The sequence below is a fragment of the Caretta caretta genome, chromosome 1, assembly GCF_965140235.1.
Source record: "Caretta caretta isolate rCarCar2 chromosome 1, rCarCar1.hap1, whole genome shotgun sequence".
In the NCBI taxonomy this organism is placed as follows: domain Eukaryota; kingdom Metazoa; phylum Chordata; order Testudines; family Cheloniidae; genus Caretta; species Caretta caretta.
In genome coordinates this window covers 133,822,948-133,850,727 of record NC_134206.1, presented here as the reverse complement: position 1 = coordinate 133,850,727, position 27,780 = coordinate 133,822,948, and the positions used below count along the sequence as shown (strand labels likewise).

General features: G+C 39.7%; 1 protein-coding gene across 6 annotated transcripts in view; it reads left to right on the top strand.

The window, feature by feature from the left end:
* The window catches only part of MID1 (midline 1), a 328,983-nt gene extending 301,757 nt beyond the window's left edge, over positions 1-27,226 (top strand). For all 6 annotated transcript variants that reach the window (XM_048860586.2, XM_048860595.2, XM_048860612.2 and 3 more), the window contains 5 exons: positions 4,016-4,143; positions 7,764-7,907; positions 19,921-20,082; positions 22,404-22,611; positions 23,955-27,226. In XM_048860586.2, coding sequence (XP_048716543.1) covers positions 4,016-4,143; positions 7,764-7,907; positions 19,921-20,082; positions 22,404-22,611; positions 23,955-24,303 — 991 coding nt within the window. In that variant the 3' untranslated portion in view covers positions 24,304-27,226. The remainder of the gene's footprint in view (positions 1-4,015; positions 4,144-7,763; positions 7,908-19,920; positions 20,083-22,403; positions 22,612-23,954) is intronic.
* Positions 27,227-27,780: the final 554 nt, after the last annotated feature.

Below are 27,780 nucleotides of genomic sequence, written 5' to 3'. Positions count from 1 at the left end.
GAAATTGGAAATTTAAAAGGAAAAAAAATCCAAAGTGGAAAGAAAAATGAACTTTCCTGAAGGATCGGAATTTCAAACCGTTTCTGAGGCTCCCTAAGCTGCCAAAAACCCCAGCAGCTCACCAGGTGAGGAACCAGGCAACTTTCTGCCTGGGAGCCAGATAGCTTGGGGAACCTGGAAACCAGCATTCCCAGGCTTTTGAGCTGCTGAAGGATGGGGAGCCTGGAAACCCAGGTCGCCAAGGAACAGGAAGCCTGGGGGTGCTCTGGGGCCAGGGCTCATAAGGTTTCAGGCTCCTGGCTTCCTATTAGCCTGCCAGGCAGGCCACAAGAAGCGGAAGCCTGGGCTGCTGAAGAGCCACAAGCCTTGCAGACTGGGCTCCTGGGCAGCCAGCCAAGGAGCTTCATGGGTGAGCTGGCAGTAGATGAGGCCGATTTCCAGTGGAACCCTGCCTGGATTCCATTCTGCTGGAATTTCATTAAAATCTACACGTTCCCATGAAAATGTCTAACTAGGTGTCGATATTCCGTTGAGATAGGGGAAAAAAAAGCAAAGTAGCTGTAACTATGATAAAATGGAGTCTACACTATAACAAAAAAAAAAGAAGTGGAGCGCATATTTGGAGCTTGTCTTTCTACTAATATTTACATCTTTGTCCAACAGTTCTTTTTTGGCTATGGGGTTACTTTGTCTTCACATGATACAGCTAGTGTTAAGTGCTGGCCTAGTCTAAGTCATAAGGATCTGTGTTGTTATTTATTTTATGTTTTATTCTTTCTACTTCTTTGAGACACCCTCTCTGCAGATGACTGAAATCGCAAAACAATGCCTTTATCCCTCAGAGATTTCTTTACTTCATCTCTGATATAAACCAGTGGCATACACTGGAGTGCTGGGAGTAGATTTGGAATGTCAGTTTATTCCTGAATAAAAAATTAAGCCCAGATCCTACAAAGACTATTACATGTCCTTAACTTTAAATATTCTGAGTTAGTCCCATTGACATAACATGGATCTATACATCGTGTGTAAATTTTACCACGTGTAATAGAATTTTCAGCCATGGAGCCTAAATTTGATTTGGCTGTGTTAGACTCACTTTTGGTGTTTACTTTATGGGCCAGTCTCTGTCACCTTTTAATAATTGTATTTTACTCCACAAGCAGTCCCTTTGAAGTTAATGGGACCACTCATTTAGTAAAGTACAATTCAACATGAGTAAGGGTGTGGGAATTTGGCCACCTCTCAATATTCTAGAGAATTAATCTTTGGGCAGAAATATTTGCAGATACAATATATTTTCAGTGAGTGTTAGAATATTCACAGAAAGTGCATTTTGAACTCATAAACATTAATATATTTGCACCAGACATGTGATGGCAAGAGTTTCACTCATCCAGTCAGAGAACAGTAATAACCCCATGTGACAGATGTGTTCAGTCAAAATTAATCCAATGCTTCTTGCATATTATAGGCCTGTACCTATGACAAAATGTTCATGAATAGAGCTGGTTGGAAATCTTCTGACAAAACATTTTCATTGGAAAATGCCAGTTCATGAAACCTGAAATTACTTGTGGAATTTCACCAAATCATTGTCAACATTCCAGTGGAACCCTGTGTGGTTCCCTGCCAGTTTGCCTGATTGGCTACTGGAGAGACCTGTGATGCAAACTGCTCCAAGGCTGGGGACCCCAGGCTTCCAGGGTCCATGGGTCTGGGGCAGGCCCATCATGTAGACTGCTCCTGGGCTGGGGACCCAAGGGCTTCCAGACTCCCTTGCCAACTGGGTCCCTGTATTGTTCAGTTTTTGAATAGGCAATCCTGGAGCAAGCCAGCCTGGGAGTCTGGAAGGCCTGGGTTCCCTGACCCCAAGGTAATCCACATGGCAGGTCTGCCCTGGAGCCACAGATCCTGGGAACCCTTGCAACTGCTGAGTGAAATTGATACTCTTGTGAGCTTCACCACTGCTAATAGCAATAGAAAGAATGTCAGTTATAGCCAGCAGCTGTCACTCTGGGGAGTATATTTTGGTTCAAAAACTCCATGTGTCAGTGTTTTCAAAAGAAAATTTAGGGATGGATTTCTGAATCAAAACAAAACCACATTTCAAAACATTAAAATTTCTCATGAGCCAGAAATGTGAGTTTAGGCCAGCTCTACTTGTGAACAGTCTGTGGACCAATGAATAATTTCAAAGAAGAATAAATCCAAGAAAATCATAAACTGCTCACAGACAATTTACAAAATGGAGAAAGAGGCTAAATTTGTTCAATAAATTATTCACCACAAATGATTCTCTCAGCTCTAGTGATGTGTAAAACGTTGCTTGCTGCTAGAGTATACATTTAGTCACCTCTACAGGGCCCTGAGCTCCAGTGGCTAAAACTGATTTCTTAAAGTTACGTACACTGCATTTTTTCATGCACATATTTCAAAGGAAATGCAATATAAAATTCTTTGCTGTGGGCACAGTGGGAAACCATGCTTACCACAGGAGTTTTTAGTTAGTGGGTTGTTCATCCTATGAATGAAATCCACTTCCTTTACATAAAGCCTTAGTAATCAGATGCTATATGAGTGAAGTGCTGGAGAGAGAGCTGGGGGAAGTGAAATCTACTGAACCAGAATGACATAGGTCTACAGTATGCCATTTGCTCATTACGTTGTGGGCACAGAATCCACCTAAAATGGATGCCATCACACGTGTAATAGCATCATTTGTCCAACCTATGCATGGCCAGTGTAGAGACCTTTTCCATATAGGGTGTCTGGAGACACCCAGGAGCAGCTGTTGTGTTCACAAATCCACTTCTGTACTTCCCAGCAACCCCAGTGTGGGGCCTCTGGTACAGAAGGCCAGGTATAAAAATTTTGGCCAAACCTAATGTAATATAAGGTCCAAAATTAATGAGTCTTTTTTTCCTTTATGGATAGAAACATTAGGGCCAAATTGTTATTGACCCTTTAGTGAAAATGGGGAAGAGTGCAAGAAACTTCCTCACTGTGTGCCAACACTTACACGTGCAGTCCCTACAATAGACCTCATCCACACTAACATAATTACCTGAGTGTCAGCCACAGTCTCAGCAGAACCAATGATGAAGATGATTAACTGCAGTTATAGAACAGGAGAAACCTCATTCAGCACAGTTTCAGAAAACCATTCTTAAAATCCTGGTGAGATGGATGCTCAAATAGATGTGAATTCTCTCCTGAATTTTCTGTAAACATCACAATCCACTTACACTCCTGGTTCCCGCTGACACGTCTTTGAGATATCAGCCTGAAAAGTTCCAAATGCCGCATCTATCTTAGACCTAATTTTCCTGGAAAATCTCGTCTACAGATGCATGACGTTTACTGGAAAAATAAATACAATTTTTGATGTGAGCTAGTCAAGAAAGTATTTCAGGTTTGAAAAAACATTATTCTGCACGTTCAAAAGGCTAAGCATTTCAAGATAAAACATCCTGACATCTGTTTGTTTAATCTTCACTCTGCACTTTTTGAAGTTGAAAATTATGTAACTTGTTTAACAACTGGGGGAAGTGTGACAGTCTGAACCAAAACCACAGTTTTTGAGACAGATGTGCAAAGGAATGCCTGGAGCAGGAAGCTGCTTAACAAGGCAGTAGTTGAGAGAGATACAGCATCTGTTCAGGACTGTTTAATACACAGCAGAAGCAAATAAAAATACTTCTAAGAAGAATTTTGTTCAACAGGAGAAGGAAAAAACCCTGCTTTTCCATTTTTTAAAACCTATTGATGTTTGATCATAATTTTGTTATCGTTGTAGGGTAAAATAGTTCAACATAGCAAAATCGGAGGCAGCCATGTAATGGGCTGACCCTGCGGACTTTGCTTACAGAAGTAAGAATGCAGGATACAGCACTAAATTACCGTAATGTGTTTTTAAAAATGGGTGTAAAAATGTGACAATTTGGGTTTGATGATTCTGATGATTAGGAGATGAATGTGAAAGCTACTGCATCCTTGTGTTTTTCCATTATAGGGTCTCCATGGCTACTGCATCCTCTCAAGTGTTAATCCCTGAAATTAATCTCAATGATACTTTCGATACTTTTGCGCTTGATTTTACCAGGGAGAAAAAATTGCTGGAATGCCTCGATTATCTTACAGGTATTTTTTTAAACGATTAATTCACTTGTAAAATAGTACGACCATGATTGTCACGTTCCCATCCTTATTAGACTCCCTGCATGGATTACCCATAACACAGGGGAGGGGAAGGGAGTGAGGGACAAGAGCAGTAGGTGTAGCCTTGCCTCTGTCCCCTGCTCCCTGCCAAGTGCTCTGGCCAGCACAGTTAAGTGGACATGGAGGGGAAAATAAGATGAGCCCAGTCCATGATGTGCATTCCTTCCCTCCCCCCCCCGACGTTGGAGCGATGGGGAAGTAGGGACTGAATTCTGACTCATAATCATAATTTGTTCCCTGTTCTACCCCTAGGCTAGTGTTGCTGTGCACTGCTTGTGTACAAGGCAGATTACTATTGCTGTTAAAGGCAGTTTAGCTGTATATTAGTAACCAGAAACAATTCTAATAACCAGCACGAAGGAATCAGCAACGAGAGAAGTATTTGTGTATTAACACATACAGGACCTTTCACCCATGAAGTACCTGAAGGAGCTTACAGTGTTCAGGGTTGTCTAACGTGTGGCATCTTTTTCACTGCTATACAGATTGATCCTACAGTTTTTACTTTCTCAAAGATCCCATTAAGTTAAATGGGAATTTTGCCTGAGTAAATCGGCAGGATTGGGCCCTTCCAAACAGATTGCGTAATCTACAATCACAGAATATTTAATCATTCACAAAGGAAAACAAATTGCTGAATCAAGAATGTTCCCTTTTTGGTGCCAGAATTAGAACAATTAATTTCAGTTTAATTAATTGAAAACAGCAAAAACATGGCAGCAACTCTATATTTTTGTACAGCCTGTAAGCAGCCATCACTGAGAGTGAGAATGTGGAAATGAAAAACACACAGCATTGTTCAAAGAGCACTTACAAATTCTGCCTCAGTTTTGATGGGATTTCACAAGGACGTGCCATACACCATCAGAGGAGGCACCCCCGTCTTAATTCTGCCCCAGTTGGGATGCTAGCATTCAACTACCCCCTTCCTCAAATTCCACCCACAAATGACCAGACTTCTTCTTGTCCCTTCTGCACAGTTCTGTGAAATGACACACACTCAGGTTTGGGGGAACAACATAATAGTTAGGTCTGTTTAGCTAGACATTTTTAATCTAACATTTTCATGGTTTGGCTATCCGGTCAAGAACAGCCTACGTACCCATGTCTTTACCAGATTAGTCTTTCATAGTAATAAATAATGTGTGGCTCAAATTGCAAAATACAAACAGGAAATCCAAAGTGTCCAAGCACAAAATACAATCTGCCTAGATTTCTTGTATCTCATACACGAGTATTGAAATAAAGAAATTATATATACACCAGTAGTCCTATATGCTTGGCTATTCTGTATTATAATTTGAAATCTTTAGGGCCAGAATTTACTCCCTTTCCTCGTGATGAGTAGTATTCTTAGTTGTTGAGGAGTTTCACTGAAAACAATGGAGCTATTTGTGGAATGAAGCTCTATTCACAATGATGAAATGTAGCAGAATTTAACGCTTTATAAGCGATTTCTATTCCATTGTGTTTCCTCACTCTTGATGTTCTGAAATAGTTAATTTTTTTAAAGATAAATTAGTACTTGGATTACTAATTAAAGAAATTTGCCCTATTACATTTACCACTGGTGAATAAACAACTTACAATGATGTGTCTATTTCATTGCTTTATAGACCAAAAGCCCTAGGGGCTACAGGTCCAAGGATGGATTTTACATTCAGATGTTTAAATTTATTTGAAAGATTGGAAAGACACTTTCAAGCAAGGAATTCCCCTCACATCTTGAGGAATTCCATGTATATTATTGTAGTCTAGCTGGTTCATGAAATAAGTAATGCTCCGGAAACATCACCCATATTCTAGTTTCAGAGAAGGCTAAGTACACAGCAGGTGCATTGGATAAAATCCTCCCACTCTGTCTCAAATCCTCCCTCTATTCTGTGATTTTAGAGCATGAATATCTATACTCTTCAGTGGGAATCCCTGTGTGTGCACAAAAAGAGAAAATTCACACTGGTGTTTTCAAAGTGGATGAAGGGAATTAGGTATTCAATCCCTGTTGAAATTCAATGGGAATTGGGTGCCTCAATCTCTTAGGCTCCTTTGAAAATCCCTCCCTTAGGTTTTATAATAGTTACCATTTAACCATCAGTAATAATAACTATCATCTTTCCCTTAAATTATTATTTATTATTTGTGCTATGGTACTGCCTAGAAGCCTCAACTGGGATTGGGATCCTATTGCACTAGGCATGTAAGAGAACGAAAGCACAAGCATTTCAGTTTAATGCAGTCCCATAAAATTGGATACCCCAGCCTAAATACAAAGATCAGTTTTTCCTTTTAATGATATTTTTCTAACCTGAAGGAATGGCAATATATGGAGAAGGAAGAATAAGGTACAACAGAGTTTAAAAAAACACCTACAGTAAGTTATTCTGATAGAAAGTCAGGTCTTTCTAAAAGCCATGAATGTCAACCTCTAATGTTTCGAAGAGAACTCAAGGTAGCAACACTGCCATAGACTCTTTCACAATATATCGTCAGTTAATATACACTATCTAAATTGCAGCAATATCCCTTTCAGAGAATTGTTTTCTTTTTCTTTTGCTTAAATTCCCCTTCTGGAATGAATGTTCTTATTTTAGCTGATTTTCATCCCTTTTTGTTAATACCCATATTCCCAAGGGTTCCTCGGTTTGGAAAAAAATACGCTGACAAGCTTCTGTGCTACAATATTTAGAGCAGCACAAATCATGGTCAGATCATGAAACACATTTGAGCATTTCCATGTGCCTCGCAGTTGCCTCTTTTACATAAACGAAAAACGCTGTTTGGAACAAAGTCTACCCCTTTAATCCTTGCATAACACATAAATGAAATAGAACCTTTAAAATATAAACATATTTAATAGCAAAATAAAATTTTTAAAAGGTTACATTAAAATAAAGTTGCTGAGAAAGGAACAATAGACTCAACTACTGTGGGTTTTTTTAAGTGCTCATGACGGTCTGAGAACTGCCAGCAAAAAACATGTGTAGTCCACTTTTTCCTTTACTTTTAATTCAGGTGCAATTGGATCATTTTTGTACAACCTTCTCTGAGAGTTATCAGTACCACTGACCTCATTGGGGCTATTCATATTAAAGCAACTTAGATGTGAAAGGATTTTTAAGATCTGTACCCATGGATGGTGGCAATTATATGACATGAATTCCTGGAGACTGATTTTTAAACTACCCATCTAAGGGTCAAATCATCCGTTTTTAAGAAGTTCCCATTTATGTTAGCAAGAAGTTGGCATCCTGAGGTCCCTTCCAACCACTGTTCCCTTTAAACTGTGCGCGAGCACGCAGATCCTAAACCCTGTGCACATGGCGAAACACCACGCGCACAAAAATTTGCACAGAAACACAAAAATTTGCACAGGGAACATTGATTCCGACCCTACATTTCTAAGTTCTGCCTAAAAATCTATGGATCAATATGGCCATAAAATCCCATCTAAAATGTGCACATTAATCTCAGAGGTGAAAGGGAAAGTACCCTACTGAGTCAGTCAGCTCCTTCCCCTAACAGTTGTTCTTGGTTTTTCACAGCTCCTAACCCGCCAACCATTAGAGAAGAGCTCTGTACAGCTTCTTACGACACAATCACTGTCCACTGGACCTCAGATGATGAGTTCAGTGTGGTCTCATATGAGCTGCAATATACCATCTTTACTGGACAAGCTAATGTAGTTAGTAAGTATAAATCTTCTCATTTTCTGTTCTGTTTAATTGTGAGTTTCAGTAAATTACATACCTTCAAATACAAATATATACAGAAGTCAAGAAGAAAAGGGGAAAAAAACATAATTCCTATACATTTTTATTGCTCTGTTTCTATATTTAAAGTCCAATGACTTTTGAAAGGATTTTCAAATTCAAAACTTGTGTGGCTTCAATTTCTTGTTTGCATACATTTGCTAGGAGTGTAGTAGGGTGGGAGTTTAAAAAACAATAATAGATTCCTAATGGTACAAATACAATCCATCTCATAAGAGCAAAGCAGTATTCATAACTTTTTAGACTCTTTGTATGATGTTAAGTGAGTTTAAAATATGTGCACTGTAGTTATAAATTCTGAGCAGTGGTATTGTCAGTATAAGCAAAGCCAGATGGCGAGGGCCAGGGCCAGATTTTCTAAAACACTTTGCACTCGATAGCTCCCATTCAAACACTTATGGTGAGAATTTCAAAACAACTCATTACCCAATAAAACTGTACTCATTTGAAAATCTGATTTCTTTAGATTAATGCCTTGATCTGCCGAAACATTTAAGTATGTGCTTAACTTTAAGCAAGTTGTACTATTCATTTAAATGGGATTATTCATGTGCTTGAAGGTAAGATTTGGTCAAAGACTATTCAAGTGCTTATGTTCAAAAGCACCTATGTGACTAAGGAGCCTAAATCCCACTTTCAAAAGTGTCTGAGTCTCATTGACTTTCAGTTAGACCCATGCTCCTAAGTCACTTAGGTTCTTTTGAAAAAGTTTACCTTTAGGGATAAAAAATAAGGTTTTCCTACCAACTTCTATTTTCTGTAGGGCTACAGAAAGTAGGGATTCATTTTGGTGTGAAGCTTTGGGGGGAGGGATAGCTCAGTGATCTGAGCATTGGCCTGCTAAACCCAGGGTTGTGAGTTCAATCCTTGAGGGGGCCATTTAGGGATCTGGAGCAAAAAATGGGGATTGGTCCTGCTTTGAGCAGGGGGTTGGACTAGATGACCTCCTGAGGTCCCTTCCAACCCTGATATTCTATGATTCTCTCAGTGTATTAAGTCAAAGGGAGTAAACATCAGTGGGAAAAGCTACTGACATGGTGATTTTATTTAACTCAGTTTTTATAATTACACTAACCCTTGCATTGTCCTATATGACTTATAGTAGAACATTTTCCTTTGCCTTGATACTAAGAGTTTTATGAAAGACCAAATATAACTTCTTGTTCCTTGTGGGTGAACTTGTTTCTAGGCAACTCTTCTACCAGTAATGAACCTCCTAATTTTTATTTCTGTAAATTATTAAAATAGATCAAAATCCACAAAGAGACTTAGGTACTTAAAGCCCAGATTTTTGGAAGAGGAAGCTGCCTGTCTTATACCTGTAGTCCAGTGATTAGGGTATTCACCCAGAATGAGGTAAACCCTGGTTCAAGCTCCCTACTGTCTATTGAAGAGAAGGACTGTGAACAGGGTTCTCCCACATCTCAAGGGAGTGCCCTAGGCACTGAACTATAGCAGCATTCTCACTCTCTCTGACCCAGTGCATATTTAATTATTTATACAGTGTGGAACAGCTTCAAAAGGAGAGACTGAGAAAGCCCCACTTTAGAATAATTCATAGTCCAGAGTTTAGGGCACTCACCTGAGAGGTGGGAGACCCCAGAGTGAATCCCTTCTCCCCTTCAGGCAGGATAGAAAATTGAACTGGGGTCTCCCACATCTCAGGTGAGTACCATAATTGCAGGGCTAAATGTAATACGGGAGGCTTTGTCTGTCTTTTCCCGTCTGTTTTGTGTGGAGTCTGGCAGGCACCTAAGCTGTCTGACTCCAAGAAAGGGGGTTCTGGCTGTGGATCACAAGCAGAGAAAGGTGCTTCCCTGCAGCCTGGACTTAGGCACCAATCTCTGTGAGAGGGGTGGCTCATAGGACACACCTCTGACATCGGCATCTCCCATTGGCTAGTATAGGCAGCTCTTCACCTAACATGCTGGCTTTTGTGTGTCCCATTCTTAGTCACCTATCTCTCCCCATCCATGTAATAGGGATCACAGGTGCCTAACTCTGGCTTTGTGGGATCCCGTGATTTTCAGCATGATTTTTCTCCATCTGCATAATGGAAATAATACCTGGCTGATGAACTGAGAGGATGAATAGTCATAAATGTTTTGAGATGCTTTGATGAAAGTTAGTACTGTGTCTAAGTGCAATTCCTGCTGTTAACACCTGGGAATGAGGTGTGGTCTGAACACAGGCTTGGAAGCCTGGGATCTAATCCAGGTTCTAGCACTGACGCCTGTGGCCATGGTCAAGCGCCTCACACTCGCCACCTTAGTTCCTACATCTTTAAAATGGGGTGAGCATTTACTATCCCCTCTAAATGGCTTGTCTGAGGATTACTTAGCTGGAGTCTGCACAGTGGTCTGAACATGAGTGCTATCACAGGATAGAGCATCATTTTATAAATAGGAATCCTGGAATATTGAAAGCATGTGCTTGTCAAATACTTGACCGAACCCTGCATTTAGTATTTCACTTGTATGCTTACTTCTTGTCAACAGCCTCTAAATTCTTAATAGAGCTGAGTAGAAAGGCCAAGTAAACTTCAGTATACACTTGTACGCCCTGGTTAACTGATGGATTTCATGCAATAAAGGCTTAAGAGTACTTCAAAGGAATTAGAGCAAGGCAGACAATAGAAAGAAAAGATTCTCTGATTAATCACTAACAAGCAGACAGAACTGTGCAACAATGCAGTGTGCTGCTTATTCTCTGACCCATTTTCATACATGGTATTATGCCTGACAGAAGGCATATTGTGGGGTAAAGAGAGCATGTCAGCTGCAGAACATTAGGGATGGGTTTGATGTCAAATATAAATGATGGCAGAAGTGATTGCAGTTTCTGCACCTTTGTAATCTGACACTTTCTGTTCCTTGTTTGCTAGTGAATAAACAACAAAGTATCTCCTTTTAAGGCTATGTTGTAGGCTTCACATGTGGAGGTGAGAGCTTTGATCTACAAAACAAGTATTAATGGGGTTTTGGTGGTGTAATATGATAATTTTTTGGAATTGCATAGTGTGAAATGCTCAGTGTATGCTATGAAATTTAATTGTCGCACTTGCTATTTTCCATACATAATAGCATTAAAGCATTAAATAAAAGTTAATGAATGAAGTAAACATCTTCAGAGAGCTTTTTATAAAATGTGTTTTATATATTTCAGACAAATGTAGATATGTTGTGGCAATATGTTGGACTTAATTACCCTATTTCCCCAGTTTTACATCATTGCGACTCCACTGACTTCAGTGGACTTCCTCTCTTGATTTATACCAGCAGAAATCAGAATCAGTCCTGTGGTCTTTGGAGAAACTGATTTCCCAAAATGTTTATGGCTTCTTCAGGTCTCTCTCAAGAGTGGAAAATGGGTGGCTGTTTGTTTTAATTTTACTTTCATCTGTAAGCCATGGAACTGTAAAGTTTTATTCTAGGTCATAAAAATGTATAAACATTATTCTACTTCTTGTAAAACTTCCTTTTTTTCTCTCCGGCTGAGGTAAAGTCCTGTGCCTCATAGTGGAGATACCATTTCCTTCTTGCAAATACCAGTTCCAAGGGGAGAATCCCTACAAGCGTGCCCTGATTTCTTTGATGTAAACCTCTGTAACATGATACGGTCCAACTTCCAACCATACTCAGAGATTTGTCCACCAGCCTCCTGTTTTTACCCAAAGTGTTCTTGAGTGTATGGGTTTTTTTCTTCATGTAGATCATGTTCTTTGTCCTGTAGTGGAGGTGAATCTTCCTGTTTTTATATTTAACTTTCCAAGAATGCAGTGGAATACTGGAATGTTAACCTCTTGAATTTTGAAATAAATGGTGTATTCAATGGAACCCTCTTACAGTGAATTATTTTTCCCAGAACAGTTTAGTGGAAGTGGAAGTTCCCTGTGGCTGGGTATGCAGTCTTCATGTTGCAATCTACTAAAACAAATTATTATATTTTAATATAATGGAGTTCCAGTAAAAGATGGTTTCCCTATATTTGTGGTATTTACATACTGCCACATAGTAAAAGGCATTCTTCACTTCTTCCCCGGCCACCCCCAAACAATTCATGCAGTGGCTGCTCTTACTGCAGGTTACCTCCTACAGAGAGTGTCTATCCATTTCTATCCGTGAGTTAGTCAGGAGGAAGTAGCTAGAGTACTGTATCAGGCCAATAGGCTTCTTTCCCCAGAGGCTATGTGAATTACTTTGGATACGTACCCACACATTCTACTTATGTAAGTTGTTGTTTTGGAATCCATTTCTTAGACCTGCATTGCCAGATTTGCTACACTTTCCTGTCTTTACTACATTTCCCTCAGCAAAAGCATACATTATTAAGAGATTATTATGAATTCAGCAAGAAAAACAAACCTAAGCTTTACTGATGCATTTTGTGTCCAACATAATAAATTATAATATCTTTTATTAACTGATAAATTTGGAGGTTAAAATTTGATCCAGGCCCTATTTAATACAGGAAAGATTATTTCCAAATGTGGCCAAATTTCTTGACTACCAAAGACCTGGCAGCACTGTTTCTGTAACAGTGTAGAACTTTAAATTAAGTAGTTTTTTATTACAGTAGTTATTCTCAAAGCTAATATTATCTGAGGAGCTGTTTGCACATTAGCATCTCTGAGAAGTAGCTAATCATCTGTAATATAAATACTGTAAATGCCTTTTCATAATTACTGTGTGCTAGTTGCTTTGCATGCAGTGTAATTTTTTTTACCCCTTTTAAATCATGTGAAACATAAATCATGTAAAAAACCTAGTACTTTTTTAACTTCATAGAATTTCTTTAGTACACTACAGTAAAGGTCATGGAATTGCTTTAGTACACTACCGTAAAGGTCAGCTTTCAACTCTTTGTCTTCACTGTATGCAGCACAATGTGTTTTTGAACAGCACTCATGGCTGTCTCTCTCTCCAAGACCAAATACAGGAGGCAAAAGATTAATTCTATTACTCCTGGTCATTGAGAGAATCAGGCCTGCTCTATATATATTTAAAGATACAGTATAAGGTGAAAATCTACCCTGAGTTAGATGGCTACAACCCCCAGGAGTTCCATCATAGAGGAAGTTCATCCCTGTCCCACAAAAAGAGAGGACAGATGGTCATGTGGTTAATGTACTGGACTGGAACTCAGGAGATCTTTATTCAATTCTCAGCCCAGTCATAGACTTTCCATGTGACTTTGATCATCTTAGGTCCCCTTCTGTTAAATGGAGAAAATAATACTTCCTTTGTCTAGTTAGATTGTTTTATCTCTTGGACAGTTTACACTCTTAGGGGCAGGGGTCCATGGATCCAGTTGCAGGATCAGGTCCTAATCTAGAACCATATGCTGGTTTACATGGTACATTTAGGGCCTGATTCTCGTTTACTCCCACTTTAAGGCCCTTTACGCTGCCAGAACAATGTAAAGAGACTTTAGTGTAAATGAGAATTAAGTCTTTAGTCTGAGATTTTCAAAAGTGCCTGAGGGGGCTAGGTACCCAACTCTCACGGAAATTCAATACAGGCTGGGTGCTTGTCTCCCTTGGGCACTTACTGTCTGAGCTGTTTCGGTGTATTCCTTGGGGCACAGGTTGTGTTTTCCTCTATTTTTTGTAAGAGTACCGAACACATCACTAGAACGTAACAAATTATTTATTGTTGTTATCCTCACTGCTTGTTTATTATGGCCTTGAGCACGCAAAGAATGGCGGGAGAATAGAATTTTTATCTTTAGTTAGGTAAACTGTTGGACCTAAAGAAATTGCAAGGATAAAATATTCAATAGTTAACTCCATTGAAAGTCAACAAGACTTTGTCTTTGACATTACTGAGAACTATGAAATTATGAAAATTTTACTATGTCTCTTCATATAATTCTTTAACTGATTAAAAGAGATTTTGTATATTAAGAAAAATTCCATAGTACTTTCTCAGTGAGTATCTCTTGAATGTATAATAGCCAATGTTCCAAATGTGGGATAGAACCAGGAAAACCTCAGACTGTTAAAACAGTGTTCAAAGATCATATTGCTTAGGAAAAATTGTTATGTATTTAACAGAAATTCTGTCTATATTAATTTCATCCATGTGGGAATGTGGAGGGGGAAAGTTATATATCTGTCACCTTCTCCCACTGTCATTGCTCCACTGATGGGAGTTGGTAATAAATTTATTGAAATAAAGCATTTTTAAACAATTAAAATTCTTGGGAGATTAGATAACCTTCCTGTGACTTATGTGTTCCTGGTGTAGTTTAAAAAGAAAAGTGTTTTGTTAAAACAGTGTAAATTTTAGTAGCATTTACACATTGGGATTTTTCCCGTCTGGTTTTTCAAGTGCGTCAGCAACCAACCCTGGGGAAATAGCTTTATAAATTATTACCTCCAGATTGCAGAAAACTTAATTTTTTTTTTCAGCAAAAACTCACACATCCTGCATGGGCATCACTGTACTCACTACACCATTTCAGGATGTAATTTAAATTCCCTAAATTCTTCTAGGATACATACATTGTTTTGCCACCTGCAGGAGCCGTAATTCTTACTGTTTAAAGCCCTAGATTTCTGAAACAAGAACCCTAAATCTACAAACAATATGTGCACATGCTGTGATTAGGAGCAGTCGTGTCTCTCAGCTGCTTCTTCTACACCTGTGCATAAAGCTTAATGGTGCTGCCGTGGCATTTAAACTATTGGCCATGGTAGGGAGTCAAGGATGCACACGGTCCTAGCAGCAAATCCTAGAGGCCTGTGAAGTGTTCACACAAGCAGGTTGCTGAGTTGGCTGATCGTTCCTAATCCTCTTTTTCCCCTTTTCCCAGCTAACTGGGGTCAGGGTGCTCCATCAGTCTTTTCCAGGCTTGCCTGTCCAAAGCTTGTTCCATATTCACTCCATTCTCCTCCGTTCCTAATTTTCTCCATTTCTTAAAAGAAGTGGCTATTCTATTATGTCTGCCCCTGGAATAGAGTGGGAGACTAAACAAAATGTTCTCTCATAAGTAATAGTTTTATATGACTCTTGTTGGTTGTCTGTACTTGTTTTAGATCATATTATAATTGCAGTTGGAGGACATCATCATAACTTTACTTTTTCAGCTTTTGGGGCCAAAGAGTTGTTTGGTCATGTGACAGCCCTCCAAGGATAATCATCCAGGCCCCCATTCAGGAAAGCATCCCTATTCAAATGAAATTTAAACACATGTTTATATGGATAGAGTTAACCATGTGTTTAAGTTTCCTCCTGAATGGGGCATTGATGATTGTCCTTGGGGGCCTGCCACATCACTAAACAAAGCTTTGACCCAAAAATATTCTATTTAAAAACATTCTGTTTTATATCAATAGACACAGGCTGCAGAAGTTTTCTTAATGACCCTCTAGTAGCAAGATATCCTGATGTCTTAGAGTGGTATAGTTATGCCAAGATCCCGGGGTCTAACTTAATGTTCGGATTGTTAAACAAGTTAATAACTAATATGTACATATAGTTAATTTTATAGCTAATATGTAACATATGTACATATGTAACATATGTAAATCTAGATGGTGAAACCCATAACAAATGTATCTGCATTTTTTTACAATTCCTCACATGCCTGTTTGAATGCAAGTTTAGACTGACTTCACTGAGATCATTTTAACTTCATCATCCTCTGATGGATTGCATCCAGTTTTTACTGTTGTCAGATGGTTCCAAGGCAAGCTACAAAAATGTACTTTAATTAGAGAGTTCTAGGGATTGATACAGATCTCAGATTTCCAGGTCATTTAATAAATGGCAATTAGTGTATCAACAAAACTAACACAGTACTGAGGAGCATAACTCTCACTACCACTGCCTACCTAACATGGGCCTGGAAGGATGGGGCATACCCAGCACTAAGGGTTGGATCTTGCTGCGATGAGCACCTCCCGTGATGAGCTGTGTCAGTGGGAGCCGAAGGCTCTCAGCACTATCCAGGAGGTTTGCAGTGCTTTGCAGGATCAGACTCTAGAAGCAATTGAAAAAGAAGTGAATGGATCTGGTGGCCATTCATAGAATCAATCATAGAATCATAGAATATCAGGGTTGGAAGGGACCTCAGGAGGTCATCTAGTCCAACCCCCTGCTCAAAGCAGGACCGATCCCCAATTAAATCATCCCAGCCAGCGCGTTCATGGCCTTATTCTGTGAGGCTCTGAGTCCATCCTGTGAGCTGAGTTCCTTCCATCCCCAGTCACTTAACAGCAACAGACCATGTTCATCACTGTGGTGGGGGTGTTCAGCACCAGGCAGGATCCCTCCCTAAATCAGTTTTTAAAAAGCAGCTCTGTATAGCACGGTGTAGCCGCAACTGAAATAGGGCCCGAGCCTGCCCAGTGTCGAACCCTGTATTTTTCCAGTGCTTGATGTGGAGTCTCTGATTGCAGAATGTTCTGAAACCACTACTGGAAGGGATTCTTTTTTTTTTTTTAAACTGCATGTTGGGCAGATTTGTTCTTATAGAATGGAGCTAAAATAATGAATGTGCTGGTGGTGACTGAGGCCCCAATTCAGGAAAGCACTTAATTACAAGTTGAAATCCATCCTTGAGTCCCATTAACTTCAATGGGTCAGAACGGCTGAATAGTATTGCTTTCCTGAATCAAGGCGTGAGCTTGCGAGGTTGCACATGACTGTTGTTGTTGTGGACACTGGGTAGATTCTAGGCATACCACCATAGGAAGGAGCCTAACCCTTCAGTCGTTGAAGTTGGCAGCAAACTTTCTTAGATATTAATGGGAGCAGGAATAGGACCTCATTTAGATGATATTCCATTGCTTCCAGTGGGACGTCAATCAAGTATGGCATTAGCATCGCAAAAGCTGGAGGGAAGGACCACTATTAAAGCGCTGAAATCCTTCAGAAATATTTTATTAAAACGGTATCTATCCACAGCATCGCATTATCCTTCCTAATGAGAATCAAAACCCTTTTGGTGCATTATTAAATTCTCTCTCGAAGCCCTTGTTATTCAACACTGTTATTGCAATAGTGCCTAGAGGCCTGTCGGGTCGGGGTCCAGTTGTTTAATTCAGAATAACAGAGTAACAACTAGCAACAGCAGTTGCTGCATAACTCGTGCTAATTTTCTATAGTATCAGTATATTTGGTAGTCAAAGGCCAGGAGGATGGTCTGAGCAGTGTAATGCAATTGGTAGCATACTTCCCTGCCCTATGCTGGGATCGTGCCCAGGGCTGCTTTTACTTCCCTTCTCTCATGAGCAAAAAACTCACTCATAGAATAAAAACCAAAATTCAGTAGATCTGTTTCAGAGACAGAACAGGGAATGGAGAGATACCTGCTGTAGGCACCATACTATCGGTGCTAGACAGCACTGGAGCCTCTGCAAGGAAAGCACTGGGTTCTTTTCTCAGGGGACGGGTGGATGATGGATTTGTCTGATCTAATTTTCCAGCATCTTTGTGAAAAAACTGAGTGCTGCAAACTGTTCCTTACAGTTTAAAACTCGTGTAGCGGATGTTTGGGAGACGTAAATAGGGTCAGGGAGCTCACTGGCTTACGAACAAAGAAGATACCAGAATTCATTTTTGCTGTAAAACAACAAACAAAAAAATGTTTCAAGTTGGGTAAACACAGTTGTTGTTCATCTTGACAGTATTTAGTATCAAAATACCAGTATGCTTGATGTGTTAGAATAGGCCACAGAAAATTGGAAATCTGCAGACATTCCAGGTCTGCTTTCTACAAGATAAAATACAAAAAAGTCAGTTTAGTGGCACTGCAGCTTGGTAAGAAGAAGAATGGTGTGAAAGCTATGGACCTAGTCTGGGAGTTAGGAGACCTGGGTTCAATTGCTGACTCAGTCCAGGTGTTTTACCTTGGGTAAGTCACTTAGTGTATGTCTACACTGTAGTAAAAGACTCAGGCCATGGCCACTGATTGGGCTTGTGGAGCTCAAGCTGTGTGGCTATAAAATTGCAGTGTAGACGTCTACTGAGACTCGGTGCTGTGGGATTTTTATTGCAGTGTAGGCGTATACTCAGGTCTGGATTTTTATAGGTATTTATGTGTTGTGGCGCTCAGTTTTGCAGCCCCTAACTCTTTTAGGAGGTTAACTCTCATTTTCAAAACGGATGTAGACATTTAGGAGCTGAAATCCTGCCTAAATCCCTTTATGAAATTGAAATTTAGGCTCCTAAATCAGTTAGGCATTGCAATGCTGAGTGCCGCAGTGCTTAAATATCTATAAAAATATGGGCCTTCATCTCTCTCTGCCTCAATTCCCCATTTGGAAAATAAAGGTAATACCTCCCTTCATTGTTGTGAGGATAAAATCCATTAATAATTGTGAGGCACTCTGATATTGTGGTGATGAAGGCTAGATAAGTACCAAGATAGAAAGAATGAACTAATGAAAGACCATAGAGACAAAGCAACACAGTTAAGAAATTAAAAGATGAGTCCTAAACTCGATCCTGAATGGGCTTGCAAACTAAAAAACAAAACAGCCTGAGTTAGGAAGAGAGTTTCCAACGTAACTCTGAATTTATTCAAGTCTCTGTACCCTATCAGCGTAGTTCTTTTTTATATGATCTCCTTGTGTGTGTTTTTTCTTTCTTCACTTTTTTTTCTCAAAAGGTTTTGTGCTGGCACCAGTGTATCTTCATGTATAAAAGAGTCTATTGTCAACTGGTAAAAGTCACTATCCATCCTTGTTCCCTGCTCCCCTGGTAAAAGGCAGGATAAAAGGTCAAAACTGCCCTGAAAATATTCTGGCTTTTAGAATGTGTTCCAGCCCCAATGAAGTTAAAGCCTGAAAAAAACTTCAATCTTCTCATCCAGTGCAAGATTGTTCCTTTTTGTTATATTTTCCAGTCTTAAATTATTATTCTAATTATTATTTATATAATGTAATTACATGCATATATAATTATTAACATCATTGTTATTTCTATAAATGTTTATAATGCAAGAGTACCTAGAGGCTAATTAGACTGGGGCCTATTATACCAAGCACTGTTTTAAACACATAGTACTAGTAAATGATTTGTCTCAATGAGGCTTCTATCAAATCTTGTAGGAAACACTTCCACAGCTTAATGGATCTCACTGTGGGACGTTTTCCCCTTTTGGTTTAGCCTACGTTTTTCTTTCCTTCGTAGCTTCCTTCTATGTTATACCCTCATTTGGATGCATCTCACACACAATAAAAGTTTATAACTGTATACAATGGAAAGCCGTACTAACCTTTCCCAACTAACCACTGGGAAAGAAATCAGAAAAGTAGTAAAATAAATTATAAAGCATGCAATTACATCCATCTGGCAGAGGGTAGACTGAAAAGATGACACTTGCACAATACCCTGAAGTCTAACAAACTTAGGCTCTGATAGACCGCCAAGAGACGTAAGATCTACAGTTGAGATCTCTCCACCAACAACTTGCTTCAGGTCCTCAAAAATGAACATTAAGGGACTGTCAGCAAAAATGCCTTAACAAACCTCATGGCAATGAGTCACATTAGTCTTTTAAGTCCTAAAGCATACAACTCAATTCATTAAGTCAAAAAACAGACTGATGGCATTTCCACATCCTCTAGTCCTTAAGCAATAAACCATTCCTTGTCTAGGGACAATTGAAAGTTCCCAGAGTATCCACACATCAGTGAATCATTTCTTAAAGGTCCATTTTTCATGGTTGGTTTCATATACTAAGATTTTAAAAGGTACGCTGGTTGGGTGCAGGTGAAATGCGTCAGTGGAAATTAGCGAACCGGTTGGTTCAACACTTAAGTAAAGCACTTAAGTAAAGAAAGAGACAAGTGTCTTGTGGATTGTTTAATAATTCCTGTTCAGGTTAATGTAAATATTCATGAGTGTTCAAAGTATGTCTCCATCAGTTACAAAGTATTTAGTATGTTATGACTAATGTGTTTGGTTTGAAATTACAGGTTTATGTAACTCAGCCGACAGTTGGATGATTGTTCCAAATATCAAACAAAACCACTACACAGTGCATGGGTTACAGAGTGGCACTAAGTACATCTTCATTGTCAAGGCCATTAATCAGGCGGGCAGCCGAAACAGTGAGCCAGGCAAGCTGAAGACAAACAGTGAGTAACATGGAATCCAGCAAACACACAGGCACTCCCACACTCCCTCTCCTCCCCACTGTCCTTCATAGGTTTGATACTTGAAAGGCGCAGGAGTATAAAGCAAGTTGCCTTGTTTAAAGTGCTTTGCACTTAAGCTGTTTATTTTTCACCCCATTCAAGACTGCCAGAGTCTTCAACATGACAACACAGGGATCTCTTTTATTCCGGAGGTCCACTGAAGTGTCCACATCATTGAAAATACCACTAGCAGTAGCAACATCAAGAAGAAATTATTGAAAAGGTTTCTTTGGGGTTTTTTTTTTTATTACTTCTCATATTGTCTTGCCCTTTTCTTCTACCGTTATAGGACATTTTATTTCTTTATAAATTTAATAGGATGGTCATTATATTGTTAAAATGAGCTAAATTGGGTCCTCTTGGATCCCTGTTTTATGATATTGGGAGCCTCCCTGAATTTATTATAAAAACTATGTGGAGGTGATGGAGTCAGAGATCTCACTTTTAAGAAAGTAATTGAACAAAATTATTAGTGGATATAGCATAGCACTTTAAAGCAGTGGTTCTAAGCTTTTTTCCATCTGTGGTTTCTTGTCATGCCCTAGCCAATCCCATGATCCTTTTAGACTACAGATGGGTTTGGGTGTTGGGTAGAGAATGTTGGGGCTGGAGGGGCAGTTGCTGGGGGATAATGAAAGTGTTGGGAGATTACTCTGGGGGAGCTGGTGCGTTTCTTCTTCCTCCCCTGTCTAGCTGGCCAGCACTCTATCCCTAAGTTACCGACATATATAAACAACATCTGCTACTAAAAAGAATGTATGTAGCAGTAAATACAGTTTTAAGTAAAGCAGGCATTTCCCTTCCTCTGAAGGACCCATATGGGAAATGGCAAACTTTCTTCTCTTTTCACTTCGAGACACAATGTGACAGACAAGCAGTGTTTATCGTCAGGTACCTGTGACATGATCTGGCCTGATGCAAACCAGTACAGAGAAAGAAATGTTTCAGATGATACTTCATTAATACAAAGACTAGAAAACAGGTAGAGAGACATGTAGAAGGTATTTTGCTGATACCGAGTGGTAGAAGCTAGCAGATACTGTTAGCATCGGTGGGGAAAAAACATGTGTCATAGCCTACGTTCTAAAAGGTAAATCTTACCCTTGATATATGCATAATTCTATGTATGTTATGAAAGAAAAGATACCCCTACATTATGTATGCAGGCATTATGTATCTACAGAGTTCGGTTTACCTAACTGCTTCCTGTTACTGTCTACACACCCTGTGCTATGGCAGAAGATACCTGCCAACAGCAACAACAGTAATGTTTTTACACCATATTGTTTGGACCAAGTTATAGTTCATTTCCTTCATTTTAATTCACAATATCCACGATTGTCAGCATCCCAGTGTAAATAAAACCAAGAGAGAGTAAATGAACAGACCAGGATAGCACTTCTTCTGATTTTCAAACTTCATTTTATGGGATTATGAAGTAATACATTTTCTGCAATAGTGATAAAGCTATTATTGTAATTTTTCATTCTTGGCAAACTAATAAGAATGTGAGGTACTCTAAAATCTAGTGTATAACAAAAAAAGCCATAATGAGAGATTGCGTGTTTATTGCAATTCAATTGTAATTTCACTTACATGAAAGATTTAGAGCAGTGGTTCTCAAAGCTGGTCCACCGCTTGTTCAGGGAAAGCCCCTGCCAGGCCAGACCAGTTTGTTTACCTGCCGTGTCCGCAGGTTCGACCGATCACGGCTCCCACTGGCCGCAGTACGCCGCTCCACGCCAATGGGGGCTGCAGGAAGGGCGGCCAGCACATCCCTTGCCCTGCGCTGCTTCCCGCAGCCTCCATTGGCCTGGAGCGGTGAACTATGGCCAGTGGGAGCCGCAATCGGCAGAACCTGCGGACGCGGCAGGTAAACAAACCGGTCTGGGCCGGCAGGGGCTTTCCCTGAACAAGCGGTGGACCGGCTTTGAGAACCACTGATTTAGAGTATTCAAGTTAGCTCAGACAATGAGCGTGACTTTAACACGGGGCTCTTCTTAGATATAGCTAGTACTTCAATCTATCTGAACACTAATCTACAAAGATCATCCTTTTGTTGAGTTAGAAGGCAATTTGAACTGGTATATTTAAGTCTGGGCCTGTTTCAGTCCAGGGTAATGTTCCAGAGAAGAAAATATGTCGTATTATATAGTCTTATCTGTTTAACATCCAGATTTTATTATTCAAATATATGACCTTACGTGTGTTTATTAAAATTAAACAAACTTTTCCTTTGTCATCCTTCTGTGCGTGCCCAGGCCAGCCATTTAAACTGGACCCCAAGTCTGCCCACAGAAAGTTGAAGGTGTCCCATGATAACCTGACAGTGGAGCGTGATGAAACCTCTTCCAAAAAGAGCCACACACCCGAGCGATTCACCAGCCAAGGGAGCTATGGAATAGCTGGAAATGTGTTTATCGACAGTGGACGGCATTACTGGGAAGTGGTTATAAGTGGGAGTACATGGTATGTATCACATTTTTAATTACTGTAGTACCAGAAAAAGTTGCATTTGTTTCCATGCTAGTACATGTCAGTGCTTCCTAAACAAAATTGAAACATCATTCTTCAGTAAGAATAACAGATTGAATATGAAAACAGCTTGATGGTCCAGTGGTAACTGCTACACAGGGGAGTCAGATTAGGTTCCAATATCCCTAGAGAATGGAATGCTGTGGATACATGTCCCACAGTGGGCTGTACGGTGTAGGGGATGAAGAGGAGCATCCCTTCATTGGCTGTCATGTGGAACAGGGTTTGCGGCCTCTGGGGGTAGCTGTATCCACCGTGTTTGGTCAGAAAGAGAGACACCATGACATGGGATTCAAGGGTTGTGATAGTGCTAGAAATAAATGGAAAACTGGTGGGGCCTGGAGTGCCCACCTCCCGTACAAAGAAAAGTGCACATTTGCTAATGCCACCACATAACAGGCAGAAAAATGCTTAATAGTGTATTTAGCATAAAGCAAGAAAACACAGGTGATATAGAAAAAACCTACAATAACACACATGAGGTTAGCCCCTGCTTCCACCTGAGGAATGTAAGCCATAAAAGCTTCTTCCCTACAGGGCGAATCAGGCCTTCATGCAGGGTGCCCAATGATGAGACTTCCCCTGGAGGTCATTGTCCGAGTCTGTTTCACCAGGACATCCCACCAATCCTACCATTTGTTTGGCAAAGGAATATTGTCTCCTACAGTTGCCTCATATGGCGCAATCTCAATCCAATAAACTTGACGCTTGAATCTACATACCTCACAGAGGCCTGGCAGAAGAGGTTCTTTGAAGGCAGAAATGGACATTCCATGTACACTTTGATGCTTTTTTCTCCTCTTTCTGCTGCACCATGTATTGAATCAGCAATAAGAGATCACATTAATAGCAAATGCAACAATAGAAAGTTATTTGGTTTATTTAATTAACGGGCCCTATATTCTTCTGTTCAGGAATGGAAATTTCCAGACGAAGGATTAGAACTCTGAGCTGTTTAGCATGCAGCAATTTTCCTTGTCAATAAAAAAGGCCTTTATCATTAGCTAAGTGTTCCAAAAATTGCCATAGCATCCAAACTGTAAATAGCAATGTGGACGACAAGATTTGCATGACCTGCCAGTCACAACATTGGGAGCAGGGAGGAATATTAATTAAACGTGGTATTATGGTTATCCTTCACTTAATGAGAACGTAACATGCATAAACAAAAGAGGACAATGCATTCCTTAGAGTCTTTCAGGGTAAAGTTTAGCCTTTATTGATAGAAAACAGCATGGCACAAACCATTGGTTTTCTAGACTGTTTTTGTTTTACAGGTATGCAATTGGTATTTCTTACAAGACCGCGCCAAAACATGAGTGGATCGGAAAGAATTCTGCCTCTTGGGTGCTTTGCCGTTGTAATAATGCCTGGGTGGTGAGACATAACAGCAAAGAAATTCCTATCGAGCCTGCTCCTCACCTCCGTCGTGTTGGGATTTTGCTGGACTACGACAACGGTTCCCTCGCCTTTTATGATGCTTTGAACTCTCTACACCTTTACACTTTTGACATAACCTTTGCACAGCCTGTGTGCCCCACATTCACTGTGTGGAATAAATGTTTGACAATTATAACAGGCCTGCCTATCCCAGATCACTTAGACTGCACTGAGCAGCTTCCGTGACTGCTAAAAGCAAAGGGATATAATGTCAGTTTTCCAGTGGACTGCAAAAATACTGCCCACAGGAGCTATTTGAATATGTGGCGTACAAAACATCCCTGATGATTCCAGCCAGAACTGAAAGTGGGTATCTCTCTTTGCTGTGTATTTTGTATTAAAGGGCAAGAAATGGCTTTAATAATTTCTCAGAACTATTTTGTATTTAGTCTCTTACAGGAAGATTTATAAATTATTTATATAAAGAACTCCCCAATTTGGCTATTTGGATTACAATTCATTGCTTTTGCACATTAAGGGCCCCATTCACTAAAGTTTCACAAGCCTTTTCTGCAGTTTTATTTTACAAGGGACAACTAGCGGGAATTTTGTTTCCTGGAAACTGTGCAGCGGACACATTGATATACTGTTGATCTTACATTAAACTCCAATCTTATTGTGTGCAACATCTCTCTACTTCCGTTTTGCACACCAGAACGTGCATACCAAAAAAATGAAATAAAATAAACAAGGGAGGAAATGGAGTTATCCAGTACAACAAAAGAAGAAGGGTTTCTTTACTTCTGTTCACTAATAGGTCTGCATGTAAAACTTATTCATGAAGAAACATATGGAATCCCTTTTAGAAATGTCAGTGGATAAATCATCCAGTGATTCCCATCTATCGGTGCTTCACTTTTGTCTCTGGGAAGTTCAGTAAGATCACTGAGGATTTGTAAGACTGATATCATCTCAGAAAATCAGCAACATTGGAGCAGCGCAACCAATCCAAGGTCTGACTATATCCTGATTTGATGAGATGATGTGTCATTTAAGGTTCCATTATAATTGGAGATGGCTTAGTTCTGACGGTCGAGGTGTGGGTGTATATCACTGATTTTACAGGTACACCACAACAATCCAAGACCATACATCTGAAATGACCATACATCTGAAATGAGAGATGGACTACTTACAACTGATTTTAAACTAAATGCAAGAGTTTCAGTGCATCGCACTGAATCAATAAAGAAGAGCAAAGATATCTGGCATATGGATGTTGCATTGAGAAGCACTGTACTGACGTTCATCATAAAATCATCCAATGAAACAAAAAATGCGTATTGTTGCATTGGGTGGTTTGAAGGGATAGAGTTCTCTTTGTGAATGAGGAGTAAATGACAGCTTTGCAGCAGGACTGTTTGTCTATCTGAGATTCACCTGCACATATGGGATCTAAGTTAGCCCTGGTGTTCGTGGCTGCAACTCCACTGAGATAAGCGGAAGCTGTACGCACTGCATATCCCAAAGCTGAATTTTGCCCATTAATTTTTTAAAACATGAATAGGGCCCTTTGTGAGTATTACAATATTTCTATAAATATAAAATTATCATTTGGGAGATTCCTGAGAAACATTTGAAATGTGGAAGATGGTATGATGCCTTTTAAAGATTTCCTGGAGAGACAGTGAATGGGGTTTTGTTGATAATATGCAAAGGATGAAAACATGCCTTCATAGAATAAGGATAAATGGAATACAAGCGTAATGAAAGGGTTGGCTCAGTCATTTTAAACCTTGCTTTGGGTGTCCTTTGAAAACGACACTTTAATGCACTTTGTTCACCACTGGGCCCAAAATGAAAGGGTCTCAAGCTTGGCTTCAGATTTTTTAAATATTGACTCTCCAGGTACAAAGATGTACTACAGTTTGCCTTATGACAGTAATATGAAAAAAGCTTATGAGGAGGCTAATGAATACATGACTACAGGTTTTGTTTAAACAGAGATTAATTACTGCTCATGTTCCTTTGATTCTCTATACATACCCTGTTTACTGTGGAATGAATGGGGAAAAGTATCTCTCTGACAGCATGTTGGTTTCAGCCATTTTATCGCTTCCTGCCATGGCAGTGTTCCATTGTTTACAGAGAGTAGCCACTGACCTTTTCTGAGTTGACATATGTAAGGGAAAATATGTACATACTCGATGACAGTGTTTACTCTAATGTCTATGATGATATAGAAAAAGGCCCCCCAAGAACTTTAAAAAATTTCGGAAACAGTGCTTTTTGTAACCAAATGCGCTATTACCAGTGTGACTTGATGGACATTGTTCAGCTGATCTGGCCTTGACTGTTTGAAAGGCAGTTGAGAAAGCATGAAAGTTATTATACACGGCAGACTGGGTGCAATTTGTCAAAAAAACAAGGGTAAAAAGGTGCTGGGAGGGAAGAGAGTGACAACATGGAATGGATGTCAACTTTCTGCCTAGAAGAACAGAGTATGTCACTGCAATGTACAAGGCACCACACTTTTTCATAGAAACGTTATTAAATATATCTGGAAGCTAGTTTCAGAAAGGGGCAAACTGACGACAGTTCAATATTCGATCATACAAGGTTTGCAGAGATCAAACTGGATTGAAAAAGTATCATGAATATTTGGAGGCTTTTCTCCCCCCTTTTTTCATTTTAAACACCACACATGCGTTTACAGGTTGACAATGGTTTTGGCTGAGAGGGAAAAAAATGGTCTGGTATCTAAATAGTAAACCTTACCATGGGATTTATATTTCAACAGTGAATACTTCATTTTAAGCCAAACCACGTTCCTCGAATGGACTATTAATTCTATCAGTGCTCTTTGTGGATGTATGTGTGTATATTATATATGTAAAATTACACACACACACATAGAATTGTGTGTATATTATATGTATGTGTATGTAATTATACATATGTAAGTACAGATTAATTGGCAATAAATTAAGTGTCCTACCATCCCTTTTAGCTTATTATTTGAAGCATTATGTAGTCTGTATGGACTATGATTGGGGAAACAGTTTGCTGTGCTTGGTGTTTGTATGGACATTTTCAAAAATAAAAATCTGTTTATTTTACAGTACTTGATTCTATGCCTGATTATACAATAAAAACATCCATTTCAAAACTTGGCTTTTGTGGTTCTGTGGCATTTTGCATGGTCCATAAGAATAAAACGAAATATGGGGGGACCAGCAATCTTAAACCAGTAACTAAAACATGCTGCTTTTACAGTATATGGCAGAGCTGGATCAGGTTTTTCTCTGGTATTCTGAAACTGCTGAGACTGTCTGACTGCCAGTGAAGCCCGCATGTGCACAATGATCATTTTAAGGCTGTAAATCCAAGTTGGGATTCAGTGGAGCAAACTGTGGAACCCTGATAGCAAACTAAGTGCAAGAACAGAATGGCTGAATGGCTAGGGGTGTTGCTCAACCTGGCTTACAGAGACCAAAAGGAAAGCTGCTCACTGACATAGCTTTTCCTCTGACTGCTACTTCTCTCAACTGCTCAGGCAAATGAACCTCATTGAGCAGGGGCTCCCCATCCATGGTCGAGAGAGCATTTGTGGGTGGGCTGTCGAGATTTGGCTGATCATGGAGGAATGGCTTCTTCTCTTTTCCAGCTGCTACATCGCAATAAAAGAAGCTAGAAGTACAATGAATATTTTGCAGACATTAC